At 49.9% G+C, this 24,496-nt stretch overlaps 1 protein-coding gene across 1 annotated transcript; it reads left to right on the top strand.

The window, feature by feature from the left end:
* The first annotated feature begins 1,930 nt into the window (after positions 1-1,930).
* Rbp1 (retinol binding protein 1) lies at positions 1,931-22,267 on the top strand. Its single transcript, XM_041677491.1, is given in 5 exon segments — positions 1,931-2,061; positions 2,063-2,193; positions 2,638-2,816; positions 20,348-20,449; positions 22,016-22,267. Coding segments are annotated over 5 exon segments (597 nt in total). The 3' UTR covers positions 22,070-22,267.
* The last annotated feature ends 2,229 nt before the right edge of the window (positions 22,268-24,496 follow it).

Here is a 24,496-nt window from a genome sequence, read left to right as displayed (position 1 = left end):
CCTGTGGACGGGTCATTCAACCCCCAGGTTGAGAACCACTGCCCCACAGGGAGCCTCCTAGAAGACCCAGAAGGGCAGGATTTTAGGGCACTAGAAAAAGAGACAGGAAGAGACAAAGTAAACTAACTGACCGGCAGCTACGTGCTCAGCAAGCCAGCTCAGCACAAAGGTCAGGAGAGCAGGAGATGGCCAAAGTGACCAGGGAGAGGAGTGGCCAGATCTGTGTCCTCCCTGATGAGCAGCAGACCCGGAGCAGGACAGTGGGTAGAGGAACATGCCTCTGTCCAGAACACAAGGTGCCACTCGGAGCACTGCAACAGAGCAGGACTCACAAGCACTACACTGGGCTTTGGCATAAACAATCTCAGGAGCCTCATCTCAGGCACACAGGGAAGGGACTGGAGAGGATGGAAGTTGCTCTGGGAATGTGAGGGCGCAGGAGAAGGACTTTAGACTTGTTGGGAGCAGGGGTGGCTGAGGGACCATCAGTTCACCATTTAAGCCACTAGCCAGTCCTCCATCCCAGTGAGTCAGGATGACAAAGACTCTGTGTGCTGGGGCTGCCCCTCATTCACTGTCTTAGACCAGATGATTTGGGCAAGGCAGGACCACAAAAGTGACTTCTTATACTCTTGGATTATGCAGGGCTAGGACAGGCTACCTTGGCTACCCAGCCTAGCTGAGCTCTACACTAACTGGGGAGGAGACTCAGGGCCAGGATCTGGATAACAGCCCACAACTTGAGCAACCCAGAGCCCGACAAAGGGCAGATGGAGACGAGGAGGGGGGGGGGGGGGGGCTGTGATGCAAATACAGCTGCGGCAGTCAGCCAGGAAGACCTGACAACATCTGGAGGCATCTTTGTGGAATCTAGTCGGGGCTAGAAGTGCTACTGAAAATTCTCCAAGATACAGGGTAGCTCTACATTCCAATAGCTATGCATTCCAATAGCTCTGCATTCCAATAGTTATACATTCCTATAGTTGTACATTCCAAAGGAACTGAGGGCCAGAAGCCCTGCGGGACAACAACAGCGTGAGAGATGCTAAAATCCCAACCTTTCTCCCAGAGGAGAGGACACTTTCCCCACCCTGAGAGAATGGCGCCCTTTAGTCATTTAGCCAAATGCACGGAGGACTGGAGGAGGCATGGTTCTGTAGCTTAGAAGAAAGCATACCGTACACCCCTCATTCCACAGGCTCTGACCTGTGCTAAGAACAACTTTAAAAGAAATATTTAATCTTTCGTAGGTCAAAAAGTCAGCCACTGTGAATACTCCCCCTCTTTGTGGCACACAGGTGGCAGGTGAGGTGTGATGAAGGTCTTCACTGCTACTGTTGCCAATGGCAGCAAGGATCAGAAGCCAAGGAACACGCCCACCCCTCCCCCCACCCCAGCCCTGAAGCAGGCAAACAGGAGCTGAGCTGGGTAAGTAGTGGAAGCCTACAAAATAATGAGGATTCGTTCTCTACACAGGTATTGGAAAGGGCACAGAATATAAGTGAGAGAAGCCATGTGCAGAATTAAGGGGAAGGCTGTGCTCGCCTTCTGTCATGGAGCCTTAGACAAAAGCCTGGAAATGACCTCTTCCTTAATGGTAAACCCCGAGGAGACAACTTCTCAACTCTCGAGAGAGGTCTGTGGGTGAGAGTTCCTGACGTTTCAAGAACTCCCAGGCGGATACCGGTGAGAATCCAGGCGCCTAAAGAACTCCCAGGAGGGTACACAGAAATTAGGGCCAGTAGCAGCTCTTCTCCTTCCACATCTTTCTGGCCTGGGAAAGTGAAAAGAACAAATGCAAGTTCTGAACCAGAAGGTGGCCTGCAGCAGGGACAAACCTAGTATCACACCTTCCTCGCCCCCACCCCCGCCTTAGTCCCCGCCCCTGTCCCCGCCCCGCCCTCGTACACTGGGAGGAGGGAGGATTACAATGGATCCTCCTGCGGGCTTTGTGCACGCTTGGAATCCAGCTGTCACCGCCCCGCAGAGCCCCGAGTCCCCCGAGGGCGCCCATTTCCGGGCCGCCCATCACTCGGAGTGCTTTGGCAGCCAGAGTCCAGGCTGAGCCTACAGCCACTCCTGCCTTCTCGGTGTCCGACCACCCCCAGACCGTCCCCAAAATGCCTGTGGACTTCAACGGGTACTGGAAGATGCTGAGCAACGAGAATTTTGAGGAGTACCTGCGCGCGCTCGGTAAGCGCGGCTTGAGCGCGCAATCCCGGGCTCCATGCAGACCCGGTCACCCCGAGCCCAGAGTTCGGCTGCCGGCTGCCAACTAGCGAGCCTGAGCTGTTAGGGTTAATTGGTGGCAAGAGTCCATTAGCTGTCCCTGGTGACAGATAATTCAATTAGGAGAACCGGGTTAGCTTTGCTAGTTTTGTTTTTAAAAGGCTAGCGAAACAAAACAAACCAACCAAACAAAAAGTTTATTTTCAAAAGAAAAAAGGGGCGGGGGGAGTACAGAAGGCCCTCAAAAGCCTCGCAACTTGAGCAAGGAATCCCAACCTTATTCCTCAGTGCGATCGCTCCCGTAGCTGTCTAGCTAGGAAACTCTTCCTTTTCCGTTTTCTTTCCTTTTTCTTTTCTTCTTCTTCTCCTTTTTTTTTAAACAGCTCTATCTCTCCGCACCCCTTGCAGATGTCAACGTGGCCTTGCGCAAAATCGCCAACTTGCTGAAGCCAGACAAAGAAATCGTGCAGGACGGAGACCACATGATCATCCGCACGCTGAGCACTTTTCGCAACTACATTATGGACTTCCAAGTTGGACAGGAGTTTGAGGAGGATCTGACAGGCATTGACGACCGCAAGTGCATGGTGAGGCCCCGTGAGCCCTTGATGTCGCCTACCCTGGGGTTCTGTTCTAGAGTTGGCTTGTTCATCTGGAGGGAGCAATGATCCTGTTGGGAAGGACTGCAGATCTTCCCTCCCAGCCCCAGGACCCCAGGGTAGGCAAAAACCACTCTTCAAATGCTGGTGGCTGGTGGTGGCAGCTGGCAAGGTTCCAGTTCAGTGAGTCTCCATGGTATTCAGGCTCTACCTGGTGCTCAGACACACGTAACTGCACCAAGGTTCACCCTAACTGTGAGGAGATAGGAGCTCATCTATTTTACAGATAAAATTGACTTAATGAATCTGGTAGAGTAGTGGAGAGAGGGCCTGGGATTCCCAACAAGGCCGTGAACTCTTTGATAGGGAAAAGGAAGGAAGAAGGAGAAAACACAGGGACCCCTCCAGGCATAATCTTCCCAGTGGTCTAGTGTGAAGCCTCTGTAGGGAGCAGGGGGCCTTGGCCTCTGCTGGAAGTCCCCTGGCCTGCTGTTCTTGCTGCAAAGCTGGGATTTGGCCCTGGCTCACCCTGATACCCACTGAGCCCTGAACTTCCTTTCAACCTTTCACCCAATTCCTAAATCTATAGAACAGTGCCCAGCATCCAGAGCTAGAAGAAGAAACAGTAGGGGTACAGGAAGGCCCAGCCCCTGCTTCCTAAGAGTGAGAAACTAGTGACCCTCAGACCCCAATTAGCAATGCCCCAGCAGACTCCGGAAGGTCAGTCTCAGGCCGCCATCCCCAATTGCGGGGGGGGGGGGGGGGGGGGGGTTTCTGGGAGGCCAGGATGCTTCCAGTGCCTCTTGTGTTGTCTTGGGTCCAGACCTCACTTGTGCCTGCTCCCAGGAGCTGCCTTGTTTTGCAGGAAGGAGGAGCTTGCTATCCTTCCCTCACTTGTCAATGGCTGTCACCACACTGCTGCACTCGGTTACTACTGAGTTCAGCACTGCTCCCAAATCTCAGGCACCAGATGCTTACAGTCAGAAAGGACACCTTCAAACAGGGTCTGCCTTCTCTCCATTGCCCAAGACTGCTTCCGGGCCACTACATAGAACTCTGCTCCATACTTCAGTTCCCTCTTAGGGGTGCTAGCACAACACATCAGATGTGCCTTCCTTTGGGATCACTACAGTTCTGAGTGTGGTGGCTTGAACTTGATTGATTATTGTTGGTGATCACCTAGTAAAACTAGGTGTCTACTGTGTGCCTGGTGATGTTATAGTGTACATGAATTCACCAATTCCTCATCAGCTTTATATAAAAGGTTTCTTCCTGGTCAGAGTGGGAGTTCCCTGCAAAACAGTGGAAGAGTCTGAATGAGCAGTCTGCCTCCCTTGGGTGTGGTTGGGACACCAGGCGTGTACGGACAAACACACACACACAAAAGCAAAGCACCGTCCTTGACATCCAAGAACACACAGTCTTTGTGTAAGACAGACTCTCAGAGGTCATAACAGCGTTTGTGTGCCGGGGAGACAAAGGGAGGCAAGGCAAGTCATGGGGCAGTTAGGGGGGATCCTGGGGTTCTGGGGGAGGTCTCTTCTGCACTAGTTAGAAAAGAATGGGAGATGGGGGGAGGATTTGGAGCACAAAGGAAGGGGCAATGGCCACCTTTTCTCAGACCTTCCTGGTAGGTGAACCAGGGAGGGATCTAGCCGCAGGCTGAGCTGGGGGATGCTGGAGCATTCTGGGGGATGCTGGGCTGGTGTTCGTGTTATCTTCTCTGCTGCAAGACTTGTTGGCCTCACTCTCTGGGAGATGGAATTGTTATCAAAGTTGGAGTCAGAGACAGTTCTCACTACCTGAGCTGAGGCCTGAAGGATAGACAGGAAGTAACTGTAACCAGCTAAACAGGAAAGGAATAAAAGTAAGGCCAAGGGCAAGACAAGTGTCTGACAAAAAAAAAAAAAAAAAAAAAAATTCAGACCTGTTTCTTACTGGGTTCTGAGCTCAGCCTGGGGAGCTGGCTTCCTGGGTGCCCTGGGTAGTGGAGGAGGGAGACGCATCTGTATCTGTGGGCCCTTGCAGACCCATGCCTGGTAGAAGCACAGAGGACTGAGGCACAGAGCTGGGGCTAAGGGAGCTATGGTTAGGGAAGGCCCCCAGGAGGGGCCACCTGAGCAGGGTCCTGAAGGACGAGGTGAGAAGGAGGCAGAGCAGACAGGCATGGTGAAACACCGCACTCAGAAAAGCGTGGGTGAGAGGCGGCTGTCAGTGAGAGCGCTGGTACTCTGCAAGAGCTTGTGTGTGGCTGGGCTTCAAAACATGGCAGAGGGACAAGGGGTGATGAGGACCTGAGAGAGGGCCTAAATGTGACCTGACAAGCCAGCAAGGTGGGGCCAGGCTCACATTCCTCTGCACAGGGCCAGAAGGCTGCTGGTGCAATGTCTCTGTTTCTTCCTCTTCCATGGGAATCTCATCTGTATTCAGACTGACAGCCAGAAGACGGAATCCAGCCTGCAGATGTATTTTGTTTGGCCTGCACAGTGTTTGAGCCAGTTGCCAATGAGGGCCAAGGAGTCTAAGATTTCATAGGAGAAAAAAAAAAAGATTCTATGCCTGACTGTTCTTAGGAAACAAAACATCAAGAGCTGAAAACCCAGAACTTACGCTCTTGTTCCACCGTGTAGGTCTCTCACCAATCAATACCGCCTTTACATGAGCAGCTTGCCACCATCCTCCCCACCTTGGTACCAGACGGTCAAGTAGCTGTTTGTCTTGTTTACTCTGTAGCTCCTGCTTTGGAGAAAGGCAGCCTCTCTACACTTGTATGCCTGTATGAAAAGCAGAAATGAGATGCAAAGGACCATAGGTCGCTGGCTCTAATCTACCTCACCTGCCGCCCTGGACATGATCTAGAAACATATGAGCTGTCTGAGTGACTCTGGAGCCCCTAGCCCACCATTTCCAGTCTGGTCAGTAGAGATCTTTCTGGACCACAGGGCAAGCAGAGGCCTCAGTTCTGGTAGATGTATAGGAAGGCTGATTGGAATCCAAAAGACACAAAAGATTTCTCCACTGTCTGCGGTCTCTTTTGTCCGTACTGTTAGCTTATCGGACAAGATGAACCGTGAGTGACAGATACAATCAACCTACGGGGATTTCTCAGGGTGGGGCTTGGACAAGTAGGTGTTCTGCAGCTTCAGGTAGAGTTTCCCCGCTTCTGGTCAGGACAAGAACTACAATCATTCTGGTCTTTGTCCTCAGCTGCTCTCCATAGTGAGGGGGACGAGACTGAGCCTCAGCTAGGAACCAGCAGTGAGCCTGGCTCTGCATGCTGGTGGCAGAAGGGCCATCTGTCATCCCACAGTGGACACCAGGTCAGGGTTTCCCTGGAAGAGACCGCTTTGTTCGCTTGGCTCTGGCGCTGCCTCCGTCGGCTTTGGCCTCGCCTTCCTATCTAGCTTTGAACTCAGAATGACCCCTTCACGGGGACTGCCTTCCGCTCCCAGCACTTGGCCCTCTGCCACTTTCTTTGTTTTTATTATAAAAGGGAAGGAGAGAGAACCAAATAACAGAGGAAGAGAACAAAAAGAAAAGCAAAGGGACCCTTCCTCCTCTCAGCTGGTATCCTCAAAGCTTATAACTGCTACAGTTTCCAGCGGGTGTATCTGAAAAGCCTTGCCGAGTGTGTCTATCTGCCAGCTGGTGAATTGGCCAAATTACCTGCCAAAGGCTAGAAGGGAGAAAGAGAAGAAAAGGAGAGAGGAGGGGAAGGGAGGAAATGGAAGGGAAGGATGGACCGGAAAGAGGAAAGGAGGGGAGAAGAGAGATGGGAAAATTCCCTTTTTCTGCATATAGTTTTTTTTTTAAGTCCATGATATTTTTAGGCACCTCTCCTTATCTGCACTTTCAGATTTTTTTAATTTTTTTTAACTGTCTGTGTTTCCTTCCCTCCCCTCCATATAACTTCCGTGTACATGCCCGTTTATTCGTTCATCCACATTCATCCAGCCAGGCATCTTAATTATGTATGGCAACACATGAAATCCATCAAGCCTCTGTTAGCACTCTGGTTTAAACTCTTGCCAGCTTCCTGATCCTGTTCTTGACCCATTAGAGAGATCTTTGAGTTCTTGTGTTAACAAATGTCTTGCCAGTGGTAAAATGAACGCCTCAGGCTGCAGAACTCAGATGCCGTTGGATCTGGGAGCCTCGTGAGAGCCCCTCTGACCAGAACAGGCCCCTGCCTTCAGCTGGGTCTTTTCCAAGGCTGTAACACAGGATCTCTTTCATGTCCGAGTTTAAGTTCTCCGACCTTTGAAACCAGTGTCCGCAGCGTGCTTTTGAGGATTACAACCAGAAGAATTAAAGCAGCCAAACAAAATTTACAAAGTAGCTTTTCAGGTCTCCCGCTGGGAGGGTCTGGAGTTTTGCAAGGCAAACAGAATGGTCAGTCAGTCTTCCCTGAGCCTGCCTGCACCAAGCTCTCTCCCACCTCTTTTTTCCTTAGGTCCTCATAGCAAATGCTCTTCAGTAGGGATCGTGTTACCCCTGTCGTAGATAAAACAAAACAAAACAAAAACAAACGGGGGCTCACACAAAAATGGTGTTTTTGAAGATCTCTGCCCCAATATCTGTCAGGTAAGCAGTGAGGTCAGAGGTCCTGGGGGCTAAGTGGGAAAAGCTTGTGGCATTGTCAACACAGCTGCCTGCAGGGTGAAGGCAGCTGATTAAACACCCTACTTCTGTTTCCACATTCATAAAATGGGCATCGTGATTGCTGTTCTGCCTGGCTTCCTGGGGTCAGTTCTGAGGACTGACCACGGAGATCATACATATTACCTTGGCTCTGCTGCCATGCCATGCACAGAATAGGACCAGCACCCCTGCTGATGCCCGGACAAGGCTTTTTCATCTGGAGGGCCAGGTGTTTGTTAAATGACTTGCAGTTGTTTGGTGCTTCCTTGCTCCGCCCTGCCCCATCAAGAAAGGTACCTGTTTTTACTGGTAGGAATTCCCTACTCTCTTTCTGGATCCTGGTGGGCACAAAACACAGCGCCTCTCCAGGATGAGTACCTGCAGGCAGGGTGATGCATGCCCATCACGCCCTTTCCTAGGGTTTTATCTAAGGATTGTGGGAGAGAGACAACGAAGCTGATGTGACCTGACCCTGAGACTCTCTGTGACCAGTGCCCACACCCATCTTGCCACTTCCACAGCTACCTGGAGAAACCCAAGTGAAGGGGGAAACAAGACAGTGTCAGGGACATGGGCGTCGATGGGGAGAGCGAAGAGGGAAGGAGAGAGCGAGCTTGAAGTGTTGTGGGAGTTCTCAACATTTTACAGTTATGGGAATTGTACATTTTACAAGTATATGGGAATACAATTTCCCATATAGTTAAGCTAACGGTGCATCTTTCTTTCTCCTTGAGCCCTGCGAACTGCATTCCCATCTCTTCTTGTGTCTGGAAACACCCTAAGACATTCAGAGTCCAGAGCTCCTGAAATGACCTCCCAAATCTTTAGAACAGTAGTTTTCACACGCTTGAGCCTGTCTTGTCCAGAAGGTTCTCTCTCCTTCAGAGCTCTGGGCTTGGGCCTGAATGCTTGTCTTCCCAACAACCAGTTCCCAGGAGCTGCTGATGTTGCTGGTCCAAAGGACCACACTGTTGATACTCTGAGGAACAGCTGGCCAGGCCCAGGTTCCCATGGCCTTCTCATTATAATTCAGAGTAAGGATTTTGTTGCTTCATTAAAACTGCTCCCTTCAGGGGCAGGAGATATGAGTGAGTGATGAGAGGTCCAGCTCCGTACCAGTGGGAGACAGGACCAGGGACTGCCCATGGACACCACTCTTGCAGCAACCCAAGATAGTTCCGGGTTCCGGTGAGGCAACTGAATATGCAGATGGACAGGCACAGTGTTCTGAGAGGATGGGGAATGACAGTGTTCAGGGAGTCAGGTTAGGCATTTGAATCCTGCTTCCAGCTTCCAGCTGTTTTCCCGGAGAGATGAGTCCCCATGTCCTATTTGCAAAGAGGAACCAGAAACTATACCCACCTATAGCGCTGTGCAAATTTAATGTGATGATAAATTATATATTTCTTAATTGCAGAGTAACAAACTATCTTGAAAACTAATACCTTAAAATAAGTCGTTTATTTCATTTGCAAACACGCCCTTTGAGCTAAAGATCAGAGGGGATGTCCCAGCTGGGGGCCCGAGGATTCTCTCTCCAGATGGCTCGCTCACAAGAGGAAGGCAGATGTGTGTGACATTTTTGTGAGCTCCTAAGGCACTGTAGCTTTCCGCTGCTGTAACAAAAATACCTGAGCTAATTTAGATAGAGGGAGGCAGGGTTGACTTTGGCGTGCAGCCTTGCAACTTTTAGTGGATGGTTAGTTGGTGCTGTTCCTTCTGGGGCCATGTCAAGGTGGTATAGGTCGTGGAGGAAGCTCTTTCCAGGGGATGGCTGTTTCATGGGCCATTAGGGGTAATGGCCAGAATAAAAGCAGAATCCCAATATCCCCTTCAAGAGTATCCCCTCCTATCACCAGAAGGCTTCTGAACAGGCCTCAACTCTTAAAAGTTACAACACCTCCCAGCAGGAACATGGGGCTTGGGGACATCTGTCCAAACTGTAGGATCTCCTGGCAACTCTCCTATATTCTATTGGCAGAAGTGGTCAGAAACGCTCCCCCACCCCGTGTAGGAGAGGATCCATGATCCACCTCTGAGCAAGCAGGGTGTGGCGGAGCTCTGAACTAACACTGATGGATGCTTCAGGGGAACTGGCAGGGCTGCAAGCCTGACACACTGTCACCATGGCCTCCGGCATACTGTGACTGCCCAGCAGGTCTGGAGCTGGTTTCTTTGCAGAAGCTTTGAAGGTCTATCCCAATGGGGCTGTGTCTCTGACTAACGTCAGTGGGCTCTGTGGGGGTGTGGGAATGGAGCCCCAGGAGGTGTGCCTGAGCCAGTCCTTTGTAGTTCGAGTGGAGGTGGGGATTTCTCACCTCCTGGGCCCAGCTCAGGAGCCCATCCTGTGGGCTAGAAGGGGAGAGTAACCTCTGTGCTGAGGTCTCTGCTATTAGCCCAACCTTCTCTGAGGACCCTCCTGCCAGAGGCCTCACAGGAGGACCCCGGAGAGTTTGTTCCTTTCTTTTGACAGTCACTCCTGTGACTATTTGTCCTCTAGAAATCAAGGCCTCAGTCAACTCCAGTCCCTTCTCTGCGGGCTCAGGAGTTCATGGTGATTTTGACTTAGAGTTGATTGGAAACACTCCTGAGAACAAGGGCCCAAACCACCAGCACCTCTCTGGGGATCTTTTTTGTAGCATTAGTCACTTGGTTTTCTAGAACCCTGCCACACCCTGTGTGTTGTGTAAATTAAATTGTATTAGAGTGCTTGTTGCACGCACACACACACACACACACACACACACACAACACACACACACAGAGAGAGAGAGAGAGAGAGAGAGAGAGAGAGAGAGAGAGAGCGCCCCTGCCAGCTCATCCAGGTACCTTTTCTGCTGACTGAATCCTTCATTAAAGTCCATTTTTATTGTTAACTGTTCTGACTTTTCTTGGGGTTTCCTCTGATATGCAGACACCCCAGGACAGCACCTCAAATACAAGGGGAGCACGGCGTCTTTCCGTCCTTGTACCCCACCAGCCCTCCTCTTCTGAATTGGGAGTAGAAGGACAACGGAGAGGTCTTTTGGGAAAGAACTGTAAACTGGATGTACACAAAGGGGTGGCAGGAAACACAGGCCCTACAACCATCTTTCCCACCTCACAGTGAAACTGTTCCTACATCGCGCCAGTGAAAAAAAGTCTCTGTCTGACAAGGGACTGTGAGTCAGAAAATCGTCTTACTCCTGACTCAGACAGCCCACAGCCATGCACGGGGCTGGGATTTCAGGAACACCTCTTTCCCCTTAAGTTTGCACAAAGGTGTCTGTGTGCAGGTTCTTAATAAAAAATCCCCAACAGCCCCCCAAACATAGCTCTGAGGGCTCCTGTGACCTTGTTTCTGTTGAGCTCTCCAGGGGTCCTGGAGAGCAGGCCCCCCGCCCCTGCCTTTCCACTTTACACACTGGGTGGGAGGTGGGGGGAGCAGTGAGGAGGAGGAGAGTTTCCAGGGTCACAACCACTTCATGTCTGTTGCCTTGGGCTTGAACTTGAGATGTTTGCAACTTATTTTGTGTGGTTCCGAGAACAAGCTGACTCCTGCTGGCTTCCTAAATTCCAAGTCCTCACGGGTGGCCAGAACGACTGGCTCTTTAACTCCAGAGACCACTACGCAGCCATGTCAACGGCTGCTGTGAAGATAAAAGTGTTTATGGGCAATCCGTCGGCCAGTTCCAAGGACTCAGTTTTGTAATATCCACCCCCTTCCGTCTGCACCGCTCTGAATATCTTGCCTGTAATAACAGCAGTAATAACAGTTAACATCTCTTGTGCTTGCTGTGTGCCAAGCGCGGCACTTCCTATGGACGGTTTCACTTAATGCCTGCTGTACCTCTGCGGTCATCTCCCCTCCCCAGTCCTCCGCACTCCGGCTCATCACCTGCTCACACACTGCTCCCAGCTTGACACCTCCCAGAGCTCCTCAGGGCTGACCACCCTCTGACCTTAGGAAATAGCCACTGGCCACTCCAGTCCCACTCCCCACCACACATCCTGTGTGTAGTGCCTTCCTTTGCTCTCTCTGCTCTCTCCTCCAGGACAATCTCTTGCCTCCTTGGAAGCATAGTTACCCAGTGGTGGAGAGCTAGCCCAGGCTTACCTATTCTCTCGGCCTTGTCTGGATTCTCCTTCTCGCCACCATCCTTCCTTTTGCCCCAGGCTTCCTCTCAGCAGTTGTACCCATCTCTTAGGCCACCCATGACACTCGCTAATGTGTCTGAGACTCTAGACAGCAGAGACCCTTAATTCTGCATCTCATGACCTGGCATGAGAGGTTCCAGTGTGTTTGTTAAATGAGTGTTAAATGAAAACAGCAGGACAATATAAAAGATTGCCATTGGCCCTGTCATACAAGATCTGCTCTAATCTGATTTAATAATAGATTATGTCTGCCAGGTATTTTCCTCTGCCAGACATTCTTCTAATCACTTCCTCTCTCTCTCTCTCTCTCTCTCTCTCTCTCTCTCTCTCTCTCCCTCTCCTCTCTCTCTCCCTCCCTATGTCTCTCTCTCCTCTCCCTCCCTCTCTCTCTTTCCCTCTCTTTCCCCCTCTCTCTCCCTCTCTTTCTCTCTCTCTCTCTCTCTCTCTCTCTCCCTCTCCTCTCTCTCTCCCTCCCTATGTCTCTCTCTCCTCTCCCTCCCTCTCTCTCTTTCCCTCTCTTTCCCTCTCTCTCTCCCTCTCTTTCTCTCTCTCTCTCTCTCTCTCTCTCTTTCTTCTTTGATCGTTATAACGAAGGTGCCAGATTCTTCTTCCTATGTTGCAAATAAGAAAGTGAAATGCAGGATGCAGGATAAACCAGCACCTGGTGGATTTGGATCCAGGCAGTGTGACTCTAGGTGCTTAACAAAGAGAAGTGTGACTATTGTCTTAGGGATCAGAGCTCTGGGTTAACCTACCTTTGAGCTTTGCGGTGTCCCTTCATGAAGCCCTGCCATGGGGTGGACTCATCAGTAACAGGAGAGAGGGTCCCTTTTGAAATCTGTTCTTCCCAGTCTTGAAGGCCACAGGGCTGGCTAAGAAGCCCGAATTCAAAGGACACAATTATCTCTTGTCTTCCTGGACACGATTTTTCATCCATGCCCCCTCCTGTCTAAGGAGTCTAGAAGTCAGTCAGGGCCGTCAACTCTGCCAGGCCTGACCTCCTTTGAAATTTTATCTCTGTGTGAACTGTTGCCCCAGGAGGTCGGGAGGGGGGAATTATCCCCCCCCCCACTCCGAGCCTCTACTAATCTGTGAAATGGGGGTAATTAGCAAGTCAGGGATAACAGCTTCTCGGTGAAAGTTAAGTGATGAACTACCTGTACTGAGAAAATCTTCAGGGCGGGATGGGCTGCTGGTATTTATCCTCCCACCCCATGAGCTGTCGCCTCAGGAGATCATTTCCGGGTGAGGCACATGTATGAAGGGACACCTGCCCATCCAGGGAAGAGGTAACAGGGTTGGGAGAGTGGAAGGTTTAAAATGGCATGTGCCACTCCATACCACAGACCAGGCTGGGGGAGGCCGGCAGAGGACCAGGTTGCTACTGATCCAAGAGTCTATGGCCTGCATGGGAACAGCCATGTCTGAGCTGACCCATTTGCAATGAGGAAATGGAAGCTGCAGAAGTAGGGTGAATGGCTCAGGTTCACCTCACCAAAGAGGAGTAGAGATGGCTCAACCACAGTTCCATGACTGTAGCAGACTCCCCTGCAGCTGGGAAGAGATCCCTGGTGGACAATGGCCCTGTGGGAGCAGAGGGCAAGTTGTGGGCTCAGAGTCTGACAGGAGATTAAAACTATGGCCTGTACTTCATGTCTCTGTGTATCACCCCTCACTTCTTAGGCCCTTGAAGCCAGGTCACTCCTATGGCTAGCATATTCTATAAAACTCATCTGTGGAGGAACTGGCTGCCACATTGCCTGGGGTGTTTTGTCTTGTGGACAGAGGTTGTTCTAGAATAGTCATTGAAAACTGCTGATGTGGCCTTAGAATGGCTTTTGCCAATCGTTCATTCATTCAAAAACTTGTTGTATGTACTTTCCTGCCACAAAGTAGTGATTGGCATCCCACATGTGGTAAGAGGATCCCAGACCCCCTGGAAATACCTCTCTGAGCTGCATACTCTTCCCTAGCTATTAAGAATGTATCTTATATCATCCAGGTTCCTTATTTCTGTTTGCTGGGAAAGATCTGCAGAGACCAGGGGCTCTTGTGAGAGACAAAAGGCTTCTTTACACTCAGGTGGGTCATCTTCTCCTGGATCCCTCTTCATCCTGTCTCCAGCACTCCCTGGGAGCAGGGGCAGGAGAGACCACTACCTGGGCTTAACACAGAACCGCCTTTGGCCAGCTAGAGCCCCAAAGACAACAAGAAGAAGGGGGTTGTAAACCTTCTAAGCAAATTCTGTTTTGGAAGTGCCAGGTCCAGCTTCATATAAAAGAACGGGAGAGTACACCCTGGAAAGGTTGGCCTAGCGCTTCCTCCCTGCAGCCCTTCCCCTTTGACCTGCCAGCAATTCCTAGGCTGTTCCCTCTGCCTGGGATTCTCTGATTCTTCCTCTTCTCTCTCCTGCTTCACAGAACTTTCCAAAGTCTGTTGTAGTGTCGCTCCTAGCCAAGTCTCCTTCAGGCTGCCTCTCCCTCCAGCTGACGGGGCAACCTTCAGCACTTCAGCTCCCCAGGACCTACCATTCATTCTTGGGGAGGTTTCCTGGTGTGCAGGAAGCTGGGAGGGGGATGCTGAGTGCTGTTCCCAGCAGAGCCCAGCCACACCTCCTCCTTCTTGGCAAGGCTCAGCTGAAACCAGGGGACTGCTGAGCAGTCTCTGGCCTCTCTAAACTGAGGAGGACCAGAGCTCCAAGAGGTCTTGAGGTGTCAAGGTGATGTGTTCCTAACCTGCTCAGTCCGCTGCCTGGCGCATTCTGAGTATCTGCACTTGTCACGATGGTGACCATGGTGGTGGTGATCATGACATGATACTGTCACTTCAACCAGAAAGCCTTCCAGTTGCCTGAACAGGGTTGGGTAGCAGGGGCCTCCAACACTCTTCTGCCCAACCTCTCACCCTTTGCTCAGAACCTTGGCCTCGGTGGCTAGCACTTTAGTGTCTACCACTTTCGGCCCTTTCTTAAACAATTGGGGGTAGGGTGGGGGTGGAATAATGTACCAAAATTATTAATCTGGACATATTTCGTTTCCTTAGTCCTAAGACTCATGTCACCATTCTCTGTTAACACGGTAGAGCTGAAGATTCGTGCTGGCATTGCAGTCTCTTGTGCCCACAAAGGTCTCGTCATAGCTCTGTTCGTTCATAGTAGCTGTTTTTAGTGCTCTTTATGTCTCTGATTACTCGTTTGCATTTTTTAAAAGCCTTATTAATTTGGTTTTCATCTGTAAGTTAGCGTCACCCTGTATGTGCTGGTTTTAGGTAGTTGCAAGCCCCATGGGAGTAGATCAGAAAAAGAGAAGCCGCTACCTGTCCTTTGCACTTCTCGGCCCCAAGGGCTGCAGGCTGGACTTTATAAGAAGCTTAGTGGTTTTGTTCTTTTGTTTTCCAGTTCTAAAGCTTGCAGATTATGGAAACTCTGTGGCAGGCTCCCAGGACAGGACCTTGTCCTCATGTGTTAGCGCTTAGGACTTTCCTACCCCTCCCACCCAAGAGCTTCTTTAACCCAAACACCGAAGGCCGTCTTCACAATCCGCCAGGAACAGAAAGACCCTCAGAGAGAAAAGCATGTGTTAAAAGCAAACTGCGGGAGGAACGGCCAGTTTCTGTCTTTTACCAGTTCACAGAATATACACAAAAAGTGCCAAGTCACTGTCTGAGCTCTGCCTTTTACCCCCAAATCTAAAGAGTGTGGGTGCTGGGGTTAGAGTCGGGTCAGGCCTGGCTCTGGAGTTTGCACACAAAAGTCACCACAGGCACAGCGTCTCCTCTTATGACCTGCCTCTGGATCCACAGAGACAAGGCTGAGCCAGAGGTGGGTCCAACAAGAGAGAGCATGGTAGGGCTGGGTGGACAACATGGAGGCATAGAAGTGACCAGTCATCCCTGTCCTTGGAGTAAGTGGCAGCATGTGGGAACCTTAATAAATGTCACAAGTTTCCGGAGAGACACATTGAGTCTCGGTGTTTATAGGTCACGTCAGGCCGCTGTCACAACCACTACTACTCACCTAAAAGGGACAAAGGAACACAAAAGCATCCCTGGGACAGGGTCACTCGGACTTCTTGGCTGCAGTACCAACTGGGATTTCTGAGTGGATGGAAGGGGGATAATGGCTTATGAAATGACAGTCCCTTGTCAGAGTGGTGTGAAATTATCCTCACTCATCTCTTGGCATGTATCTCCCTCAGAAAGCTGCTGACAGAGCCAAAGAGATGTGAATTATTGTTCATTTTTTAATAAAAACTTAGACAAGATTTGCTTATAAGCTGCCACCCTGGCCCTAGTCCTATTGTACTTTCCTGTGATGTTGGTAAGAGCTGCTGAGAGTCGGAGTAACAGTGAGACTGTCCCCTGCCTTGTCCTTGGATGTGTCTGGCCTGCATTGCTAAGGTGGGGTTCCTGAGTCTAGGGCATCAGTTCATGTCACGTACACACACACACTCACACTCACACACACACACTCACACACACTCACACACACACACTCACACACACACACTCACACACACATACACACTCACACACACACACACTCACACACACACACACACTCACACTCACACACGCACACTCACACACAAACACACACACACACACACACTCACACACACACTCACACTCACACACACACACACACACACACACACACACACGGCATTTCCTCTCCTGGAGACTTGAAAAGCATCAGGAATGTCCTCTTGACTAAAGTCACATCCCAGTCATGCCCATTCCCTGACACTGGCACAGGAGGGTAAACAGGTGTGAGTATGGAGATCCAGTTGGCATGATCATTAAAAGCTTTAAAAAAAAATCTACACACAATTCCCTAAGGCAGTTCCTCCTCAGGACATATGTCTTGAGGAAATGTGTTAAAAAAAACTATGTGTACAAGAAAGTTTTATTTATACTAGTGTAGAATTCTAAAATATCCAATGCTCAAGGATTTATACTATTGTAGAATTCTAAAATACCCAATGCTCAAGGAGAGGTATTTAGCTGAATAAAGTTGTGTAATTTCACTAAAACACCACCAGGGCCAGCTTCAAGGGCCTCAAGGGGCTCCTTGCCTGGCTGGATGGTCTGCTGTTACTATCTTCAAATCTTGATGCGTTTGAATAAGAGCCCCTGACTTTCATATTACTCTGGTCCTTACAAATTATGTGGCGATTTTCTGGACAGAACATAACAATGAAAAGAATGCTCATGAGACTATTTGTCAAAGTGGGAGTGGTCTCTAAATGAGGAGACAACAAGGCATGAAAGAATGGCAGAAATAATGTAAATCCTATCTAGGTATGTTGATAAACACTGGACAGAAGTGGACCAAATGCTGGGCAGTTATCACTGAAGAAGCAAGATGCCATAGACTCGTTTCTATTCCTTCTTTTCCATTACGGGAGGTTGATGTGAGAAGTCCTTCTGTATATGTTGTGATAGGAAGCGGCGGGGCTGCATCCCCAGCACCCCGGCTGCCTGGCTAGCTTATGCCCGAAATAACAACACACAAACTGTATTCATTTAATCACTGCTTGGCCCATTTCTATCTAGCCTCTTCTAGGCTAATTCTCACATATTAATTTAGCCCATTTCTAATCATCTGTGTAGCGCCCCTAGGTGCGCTTACCGGGAAGATTCTAGCCTATGTCCATCCTGGGTCAGAGCTTCATCGCGTGCGTCTTGCCTGGGAGCTGGGAGCATGGTGTCTCTCTGAGAGGAGAGCTGTGGAGTCTGAGCTCACTTCCTCTTCCTCCCAGCGTTCTGTTCTGTTTACTCCTCCCACCTATCTTCTAACCAATGAGGGCCAAGCAGTTTCTTTTTATTTAACCAATGACCTTCCTCCATCATGTATATGTGTGCTTTTATTGGTTAATGAATAAAGAAACTGCTTTGAGCCTATAGCAGGCCAGGCCAGACATAGGCAGGGAAAACTAAACTGAATGCTGGGAGAAAGAAGGTGGAGTCAGAGAGATGCCATGTAGCTGCCACCAGGGACAGACAAGCTGGAACTTTGTCGGTAAGCCACAGCCACATGGTGATACACAGATTAATAGAAATGGGTTAAATTAAGATGTAAGAGCCAGCCAATAAGAAGCTAGAGCTAATAGGCCAAGCAGTAATTTAATTAATACAGTTTCTGTGTGATTATTTCAAATCTGGGCAGCAGTGAATGAACAAGCAGGCTCCTACAACAGAGGGTCTGCCCATTGACTAACTTTTTTGCTACATTTGGGACATAAAGTAACAGCTTTGTCCCATCGCAGTCTCACTGGGCATGGACTACACTTTATTCTGACCGGGATACTGGCCTTTCTCAAGTTTGAGGCTACACATGTGCTCCAACTGAGTCTCTGATTCAAGGAGAGAAGCCACCCACAAGTCTCCCCGTGCTCCTCACTATGAACCCCCTCCAGGAGCTGAGGTCAGATTTATTCCTTTGTGGGGTGGTACACAGCTGGCTGCACCCGTCTCCCTCCTGTGTGTCTGTGTTCGTGCCACTGAGTGCAGCTGCACACATGCAAGGCATGCGTGTGGAGATTAGGGAACTGCCTCATGTGTTGGTTCTCACCTTCCACTTTCTCTTAGACACACATGGTCTCTTGTTCACTGTTGCTTATGTGAGGCTGATTGGTCCACTGATTTCAGGCAATTCTGTCCACCTCCCATCTGCTTTGAGGGGTACCCCAGGATTATAGACGTGCACTACTGTGCATAACTTTTAGTTGTGAGCTCTGAGGACCCAAACTTAGGTCATCAGCTTGGGCAGCAGGCACTCTGCCTGCTGAAATGTCCACCCAGCACTGTTTGTGTGTGCACACGCATGCACCCATCTACACAGGCAGGTGCATGGACACATGTGTATGGCAGTCGGAGGTCCACCTGAGGAGGCATTCTGCGGAAGTGCCTTCCACATTTGTGTTTCTTTTCTTTTCTTTTTCTTTGTTTGCTTGCTTTTTGTTTTGCTTTGTTTTGTCTCCCGTTAGCCTGCGGTTCTCAGACTAGGCTGGGGTCCCAAGGATCTTCCAATATCTGTCTCCTAGCAATGGATGGCATCATAAGCACAGGGCAGCACCAGACTTTTTACATGAATGTTGGAGCTCTAATTCACACCCTTCTACAGATGTAGAATCTCCCCGTCTCCATCTCCCCGTCTCCTCCTACGTGACTCATTGAGGGCTCATCTCAACAGCAGAGGGCAGTAGTGATCAGCAAGCCCAAAGATGGAGCTGGTACCCCTTCAAGGGCAGCAAGGAGAAAGGGAAAGATCCTCTAGAAATCCTCACTCCACACTCGTTGCCCAGATTTTTCCTCTCTCCCATCCGCCTTAGGTTGTTACTGGTGGTCCTGATGCTAAGTGCGACAGAGAACACAGGAAGCTCAGAACCTCTGAGTTAGCGCCCTCATGACTGGTGGGGATGCAGGGCCTCAGAGTCAGTGTTAAACTCACTCAGTGCCACACAGTGAGCAAGAGTGAACAGAGCCCTTCCCAGGGGCACACAGGGCAACTGACAAGGACTGTGTATCCAAACGGTGGGCACGATATGTGGGCGATGTCCTAGGCATGTCTTGTTCACTCAGCTGAGGTCCTGTTGACACCGGGTGCCTATTCATTGGCCATTCTAGGGAGACCAGACCGAGGTCTGGCCCTCTTTTGAGTCCCCCTATCCACCCCTGTGTTACTGGGTGGGTCTTGGCTGCTCCAAAGAACCAGAAACTCCTCAGAGATGCCTGTCTCCCTGTCTCAGCATCTGGAAGGGCATACCATGCTCTGTGAAGATGTGAAGGCTCAAGGGTGGGATGTGGGGATGAGCTGTATCAGATAGAGTGCAGCCTATAGGCTGCTGGTCTCATAGGACAGGACCACACACAGTTCAAGTCCCGAGTACTTGTACCTTATTCTATCCCTCCTCTGCCTCTATCTCACGACAGACCACCAAGCACCTGTCTCCCAAGGACTCACCCTTCCTCTTTGGAGCCCATCCCAGTATCTCTTCCTCCCTGGCTTCCCCTTCCTTAACTTACTGCTGACTTCCTTAAAGTCTCTCACATGAGACGTAAGTGGTGTAAGGTCTTTAAAATGAAGCCACACAGCAGAGTGGAAGAGGGGACTTCAGAGCCCCACCAACCTTAACCTGGGCCATATACAGGAGATTCCAGCCCAGGTAGCAGGCTACAAACACAGAGATTGAGACTTGGTTCAGAGCAGCAGGTGGCTGTCAGCCAACTCCTGGAGCTGGCTGTTGATATCTGAGGTCATTAACCCCGGGATATGAAGGGTCTTTGAGGGCATGGGTGAGGCCTTGTTGGTATTACAAGACCTAGCGAAAGCTGAAGTGATAATGACTGAATGGCTGATCTGTCGGGGGATAGACAGGGTTCTCCTCACAGACAAGATGCGGGCCTGACTGGCACACCCAGACGCAGCCTGTGCTCAGCCCAGAAGCCCCTCCTTCCCAATCCCCATTCTCAACCCTATCTCAATGACATTTTCCCTTCCTAATTGCCCTTTTAAATGGAATTTATGAAGGTTTTCATAAATTTTAAAACTGATTTGCACACTTTAATAAAAGCATGTGGTGGGCAGGGAGTATTAGGCTGCAAATTTTCTACACTAAAATTGCCAGAAGCGCATCTTGAATTATTGAGGTCAGGAAGCATCCCTCTCTTCCGGTCCGGGGCAGGGGGTGGGGAGGTGCTTCCCTGGAACTGACTACTGTGGGTTTTTTGCTTGGCAGACCACAGTGAGCTGGGACGGGGACAAGCTCCAGTGTGTGCAGAAGGGCGAGAAGGAGGGGCGTGGCTGGACTCAGTGGATCGAGGGTGATGAGCTGCACCTGGTAGGTTCTATGGTGGGGACCCGGACTGTGCTCCCCCCACAGGTCCTTACTCCCTGTAGAAGCGATGGATGCTGGGAAAGAACAGAGTGGTGAGGCCTTGGTTCTACTCTGAAGTTTCTCCTCTAAGGGTCTGGAGAAGATGCCCGAGAGACTCAGAAATTTGTTTTCAAGATCTAGGCTGACCCTAGGTCCAAGGAGAGGGAGCAGGTAGAGAGCTATTTGGTAGGACTGGCACCTGGCAAGGCCCTTCTGTTCTCTGGAAATGAGAATCAGCTTCCTGTTTTGGTGGTGAAGATGTGGAACTCCTAGAGGCTGGCTTGCATGTCCGGTTGCACTTCCACAAAGCATGGAACTAACCAAATTTGCTTCCAGATAATTCCTGCCGAATTCACCAGAAGAATATGATCTCAGCTTAGGCCAGGGGCCAGGAAAGGTTTTCCTCAGTTCAGTTCTGTTCTCCACCCTCAGCCTCAGGTCAAAGCCACTTCCACTCTGTCTTGCATGGGAAAACAAGCACAGAGGCCTGGACCACCTCAGAGCTAACAGGACCCGTGTCCTCTGAGAGGGAAGTCACCTATCACTCATCTACCCTGGAATTCCCCAACCACTACCCTTCTACAGAAGGGACCTGGGCCAGATGACCTTAATCCTGAGCTACTCACTGGTCCCCAGCTGTCCCCATCCTCATCTGATGACACCATCCTGCCGCGTATGAGCTCGGCAGCTGCGGCAGCTGCGAGGAGAGGAGGCCAGCTGCGTGGGGCCTGTGCTATGGGGTCCATCCTCAGCTCAGGCTCCTCCCTGGGCCTCCGTTTGATAGCTGCAAAAGGGGCAGGCATGCTCTCAGTGTCCCTTCACTCAGTGTCCCCTGCTGCTCTATGCCAGAGGCTACAAATCAGACTGGGAAGGTTCTCAGGTGGTTTTACATGGCTCTTAAAGGGCTCCAAGCTTCTTGGGTCAACATTTAAACTTAAGTGAATGTCACACAAATGTCCAGTTTTCCAGCTCCACTTCCCAATGACTCAGAAGACACAGAGTTTAACTGCCATTGGCCCATGGCCTTAGTCAGCAGGAGCTGTCCCTGTGGGCAGATCTTGGGCTATTTTGGTTGCTCTTAGAACTCGCTGGAAGGCCAGGCTCCACCCACTGAGATACTGGCAACTCAACACTGTCCCCAAACTCCAGGTAACTCCAGTAGACAACCCAGGCTTAAATCCTTGTCTACTCTGAACAAACTAGCGAACCAGATCCTTTGAGCCTGAGCACAGACTATCCCAAGCCTGCGTTTCTAAAGCTCTTTGACTTTTTAAGGGAGTAGGGAGAGGGGCGCCATCAAGGACTCCTATTGGTCAACTCGGAACCAACCCTTCTGCCAGCCTGTTCTGTCTGTAGGAATCAGAAAGCCTCATCTCTGTGGTTCCCACTCCATCAACTGTCTAAGGAATTAGTTAAGCTCATGCCGAATGATAGTAGCCATTCAATATGTTCCAAGTCCCTGTCCTGAGATGCTTGGAGACTCAAATGTAACATTGCTTTAACTAATAATGAGCGTCTTTATCACTGCAGGAGATGAGAGCCCAGGGTGTGATCTGCAAGCAAGTGTTCAAGAAAGTGCACTGAGCAGCCTGAGAAGATAGCCTTGGTCTTGAGGAGCGAATAGGATGGGTCTGTGGTCAGGAGCACCCCAAACCCCCTGCCTAGCATGGGTTGGAAACACATAGCCACCCAGGCATCTGCCATTAGAGTCTGTCTTATTGTCTTGTCTCTTTTCCTTTTCTTGAGATGAAGCTACCCCCAATAAAAATGTTATCTGTTTAAGACATGTGTTTTGGAGAAATTTTACATCCACCTATGCTTGCTTTTTCTCCAGGGCCTCTGAGGCCAGTTCCTCCTGATGCCTCCCTTGGATAAAGGGAGAAACTGCAAAGCCACAGAAGATTCAGTCCTGAGGGTTCAGCTATGCATCTTTCCCCAGAGGCACGCGCTTAGCTCTTGGAGGAACATGCTGTGCTTGGCTCGGTATCTATCATCTGGGTGTTAAGTACTCCCCACATCCCTTGTCCACACCAAGTCACAGTGTAGTGAAGCCGTAGTAACCATCAGCCTAGTCACTGAGAGCCTTAAGAGATCTGGCCAGCAGAATCTGGCCTCACCAGTGCACCACACACCCAGGAGATGCCTCTGTGTTACCCATGAATGAAATGGAAATCAACAGAATTTTCATTCAAAACTAGAATGAGATGAGCCATAATCCAAATCAGTTACTGACTGGATTTGACTCCACCCCACCCACTAGTGGGCTGATGCCAAGCCATTCTTCTCACTATTCTAGTGAGACATGCAAATCCTTCTAGAAAGGGAGAGCAGCCTCTGCTTCCCACCCAAGAGTAAGTGATTGTTGGCTGAACTACCACTGCTGTAGAGAAATGTGGAGAAGAGGCTGGACAATAGCTCAGCAGTTAAGAGTGCTAGGTTGAGCGAGTCCTGACATGCATGGCAGCTCCTCACCACCTGTAGTGCTGATTCCATGTGATTGGCTGTCCTAGTCTGGCTACCTTGGGCTCCTGGCACATACTTTTCCAGGGCTTGGGAGGCAGAGGCAGGTGGATTGCAGTGAGTTCAAGGCCAGCCTGGACTACAAAGCAAGTTCCATGACAGCCAGGACTGTTACACATAGAAACCCTGTCTTGAAAATAGATAGATAGATAGACAGACAGATAGATGGATGATAGATATTTAAGTGAAAGAAACAGGGAAACAACTGGGAGATGTGACTCTGTAATAGAGTGCTTGACTAGCATGCATAAGATCCTGGGTTCAATCCAGGAGAGAGAGAGAGAGAGAGAGAGAGAGAGAGAGAGAGAGAGAGAGAGAGAACACCAGCACTGGAAGGGAAGTAAGGAACGGCTCACATGGAGGACAACCCCTCCATAATCAACCTGACAATCAACTAATCAACCCAACTGAACTCCACACTTTGGAAATAGTATTGGGTTAGGAGTCACACGCAGAGTTCAAGGCCCACTTCACTGCTCACAGAGCAACTCCACAGCAGCCTAGAGCCTGCTGCTGCCAGAGCGTCTGTCATCCCTCCACACAGGCAGGGTGTGGAGCCTGCAGACTGCCTGGCACCAGAATATTCTCACACCCAACTACATATCAGACAGACACCTAGGGAGTTTTTCATTCTCTTCCTCCTCCTTCTCCCTGCTCACTAAACCCTGATTACTCTGGAATTTTTTTATTTATTATTTGAGACTTTTGTTCAGTATATATTTTTATCATGTTCTTTCCCATCCCCAAACTTACTGCAGATCCTTCACTGCTCTATCTACCCTACTTCAAATTTTTTCTCTTTAAAGAAAAAAGGACACTGAAAACCATGGGGTCTGATTTATGCTGACCACCTGCTCACCAAGCTTTCCTCCCACCACCTCTCTAGTGAAGAAAACTTGTTTGTTTGATTGTTTTTCTCTCCGAGAAGCCATCATTGTGAATACTTTCTTGACTCTTAATAGAATTCTGTGTCCACTTCCCCTCCTTTGTGCTGTTTTTTTTTTTTATCTGACTTGAACTTGTATAGGTCTTGTGCACACTGTCACAGTCTCTGTAGTTCTTTTGTACATCTGCCCTGTTGCGTCTGGAAAAGGCTGTTTTCTTGAAGTCACCCACTGTTTCTGGATCCTGTATCTCTCCATTTCCTGCTTATATCCCTCAGTATTTCAGAGAGGAGTTTGATAAAGACATCGATTCAGGGCTGAGCACTCCAAAGTCTCTCAGTCTCTGCACAGAGGCCAGTTCTGGGTCTCTGTGTTAATGCCCATCCACTGCAAAACGGAACTTTCTGCTATGTTCAGTTTGTAAAATAACAGCAGGATTTCCCCTAGGCCCATGAAGTACCTAGTCACAGATTCTTAGACTCTAACAATGCAGGTTTATCTCATGGAGTGGGTCTTAAATCTGATCAAAAAAAAAAAAAAGGAAGGAAGAATGAGAACAAGGAAGGAGGAGGAAGAAGAAAGAGGAGGAGGAGGAGGAAGTAGTGGT

This window comes from Microtus oregoni, unplaced genomic scaffold (assembly GCF_018167655.1).
Source record: "Microtus oregoni isolate MIOR12 unplaced genomic scaffold, Mior012 000028F_ref0000031, whole genome shotgun sequence".
Classification (NCBI taxonomy): domain Eukaryota; kingdom Metazoa; phylum Chordata; class Mammalia; order Rodentia; family Cricetidae; genus Microtus; species Microtus oregoni.
Note: the sequence above shows the minus strand (reverse complement) of the source record. Positions and strands in the feature narration are given on the sequence as shown.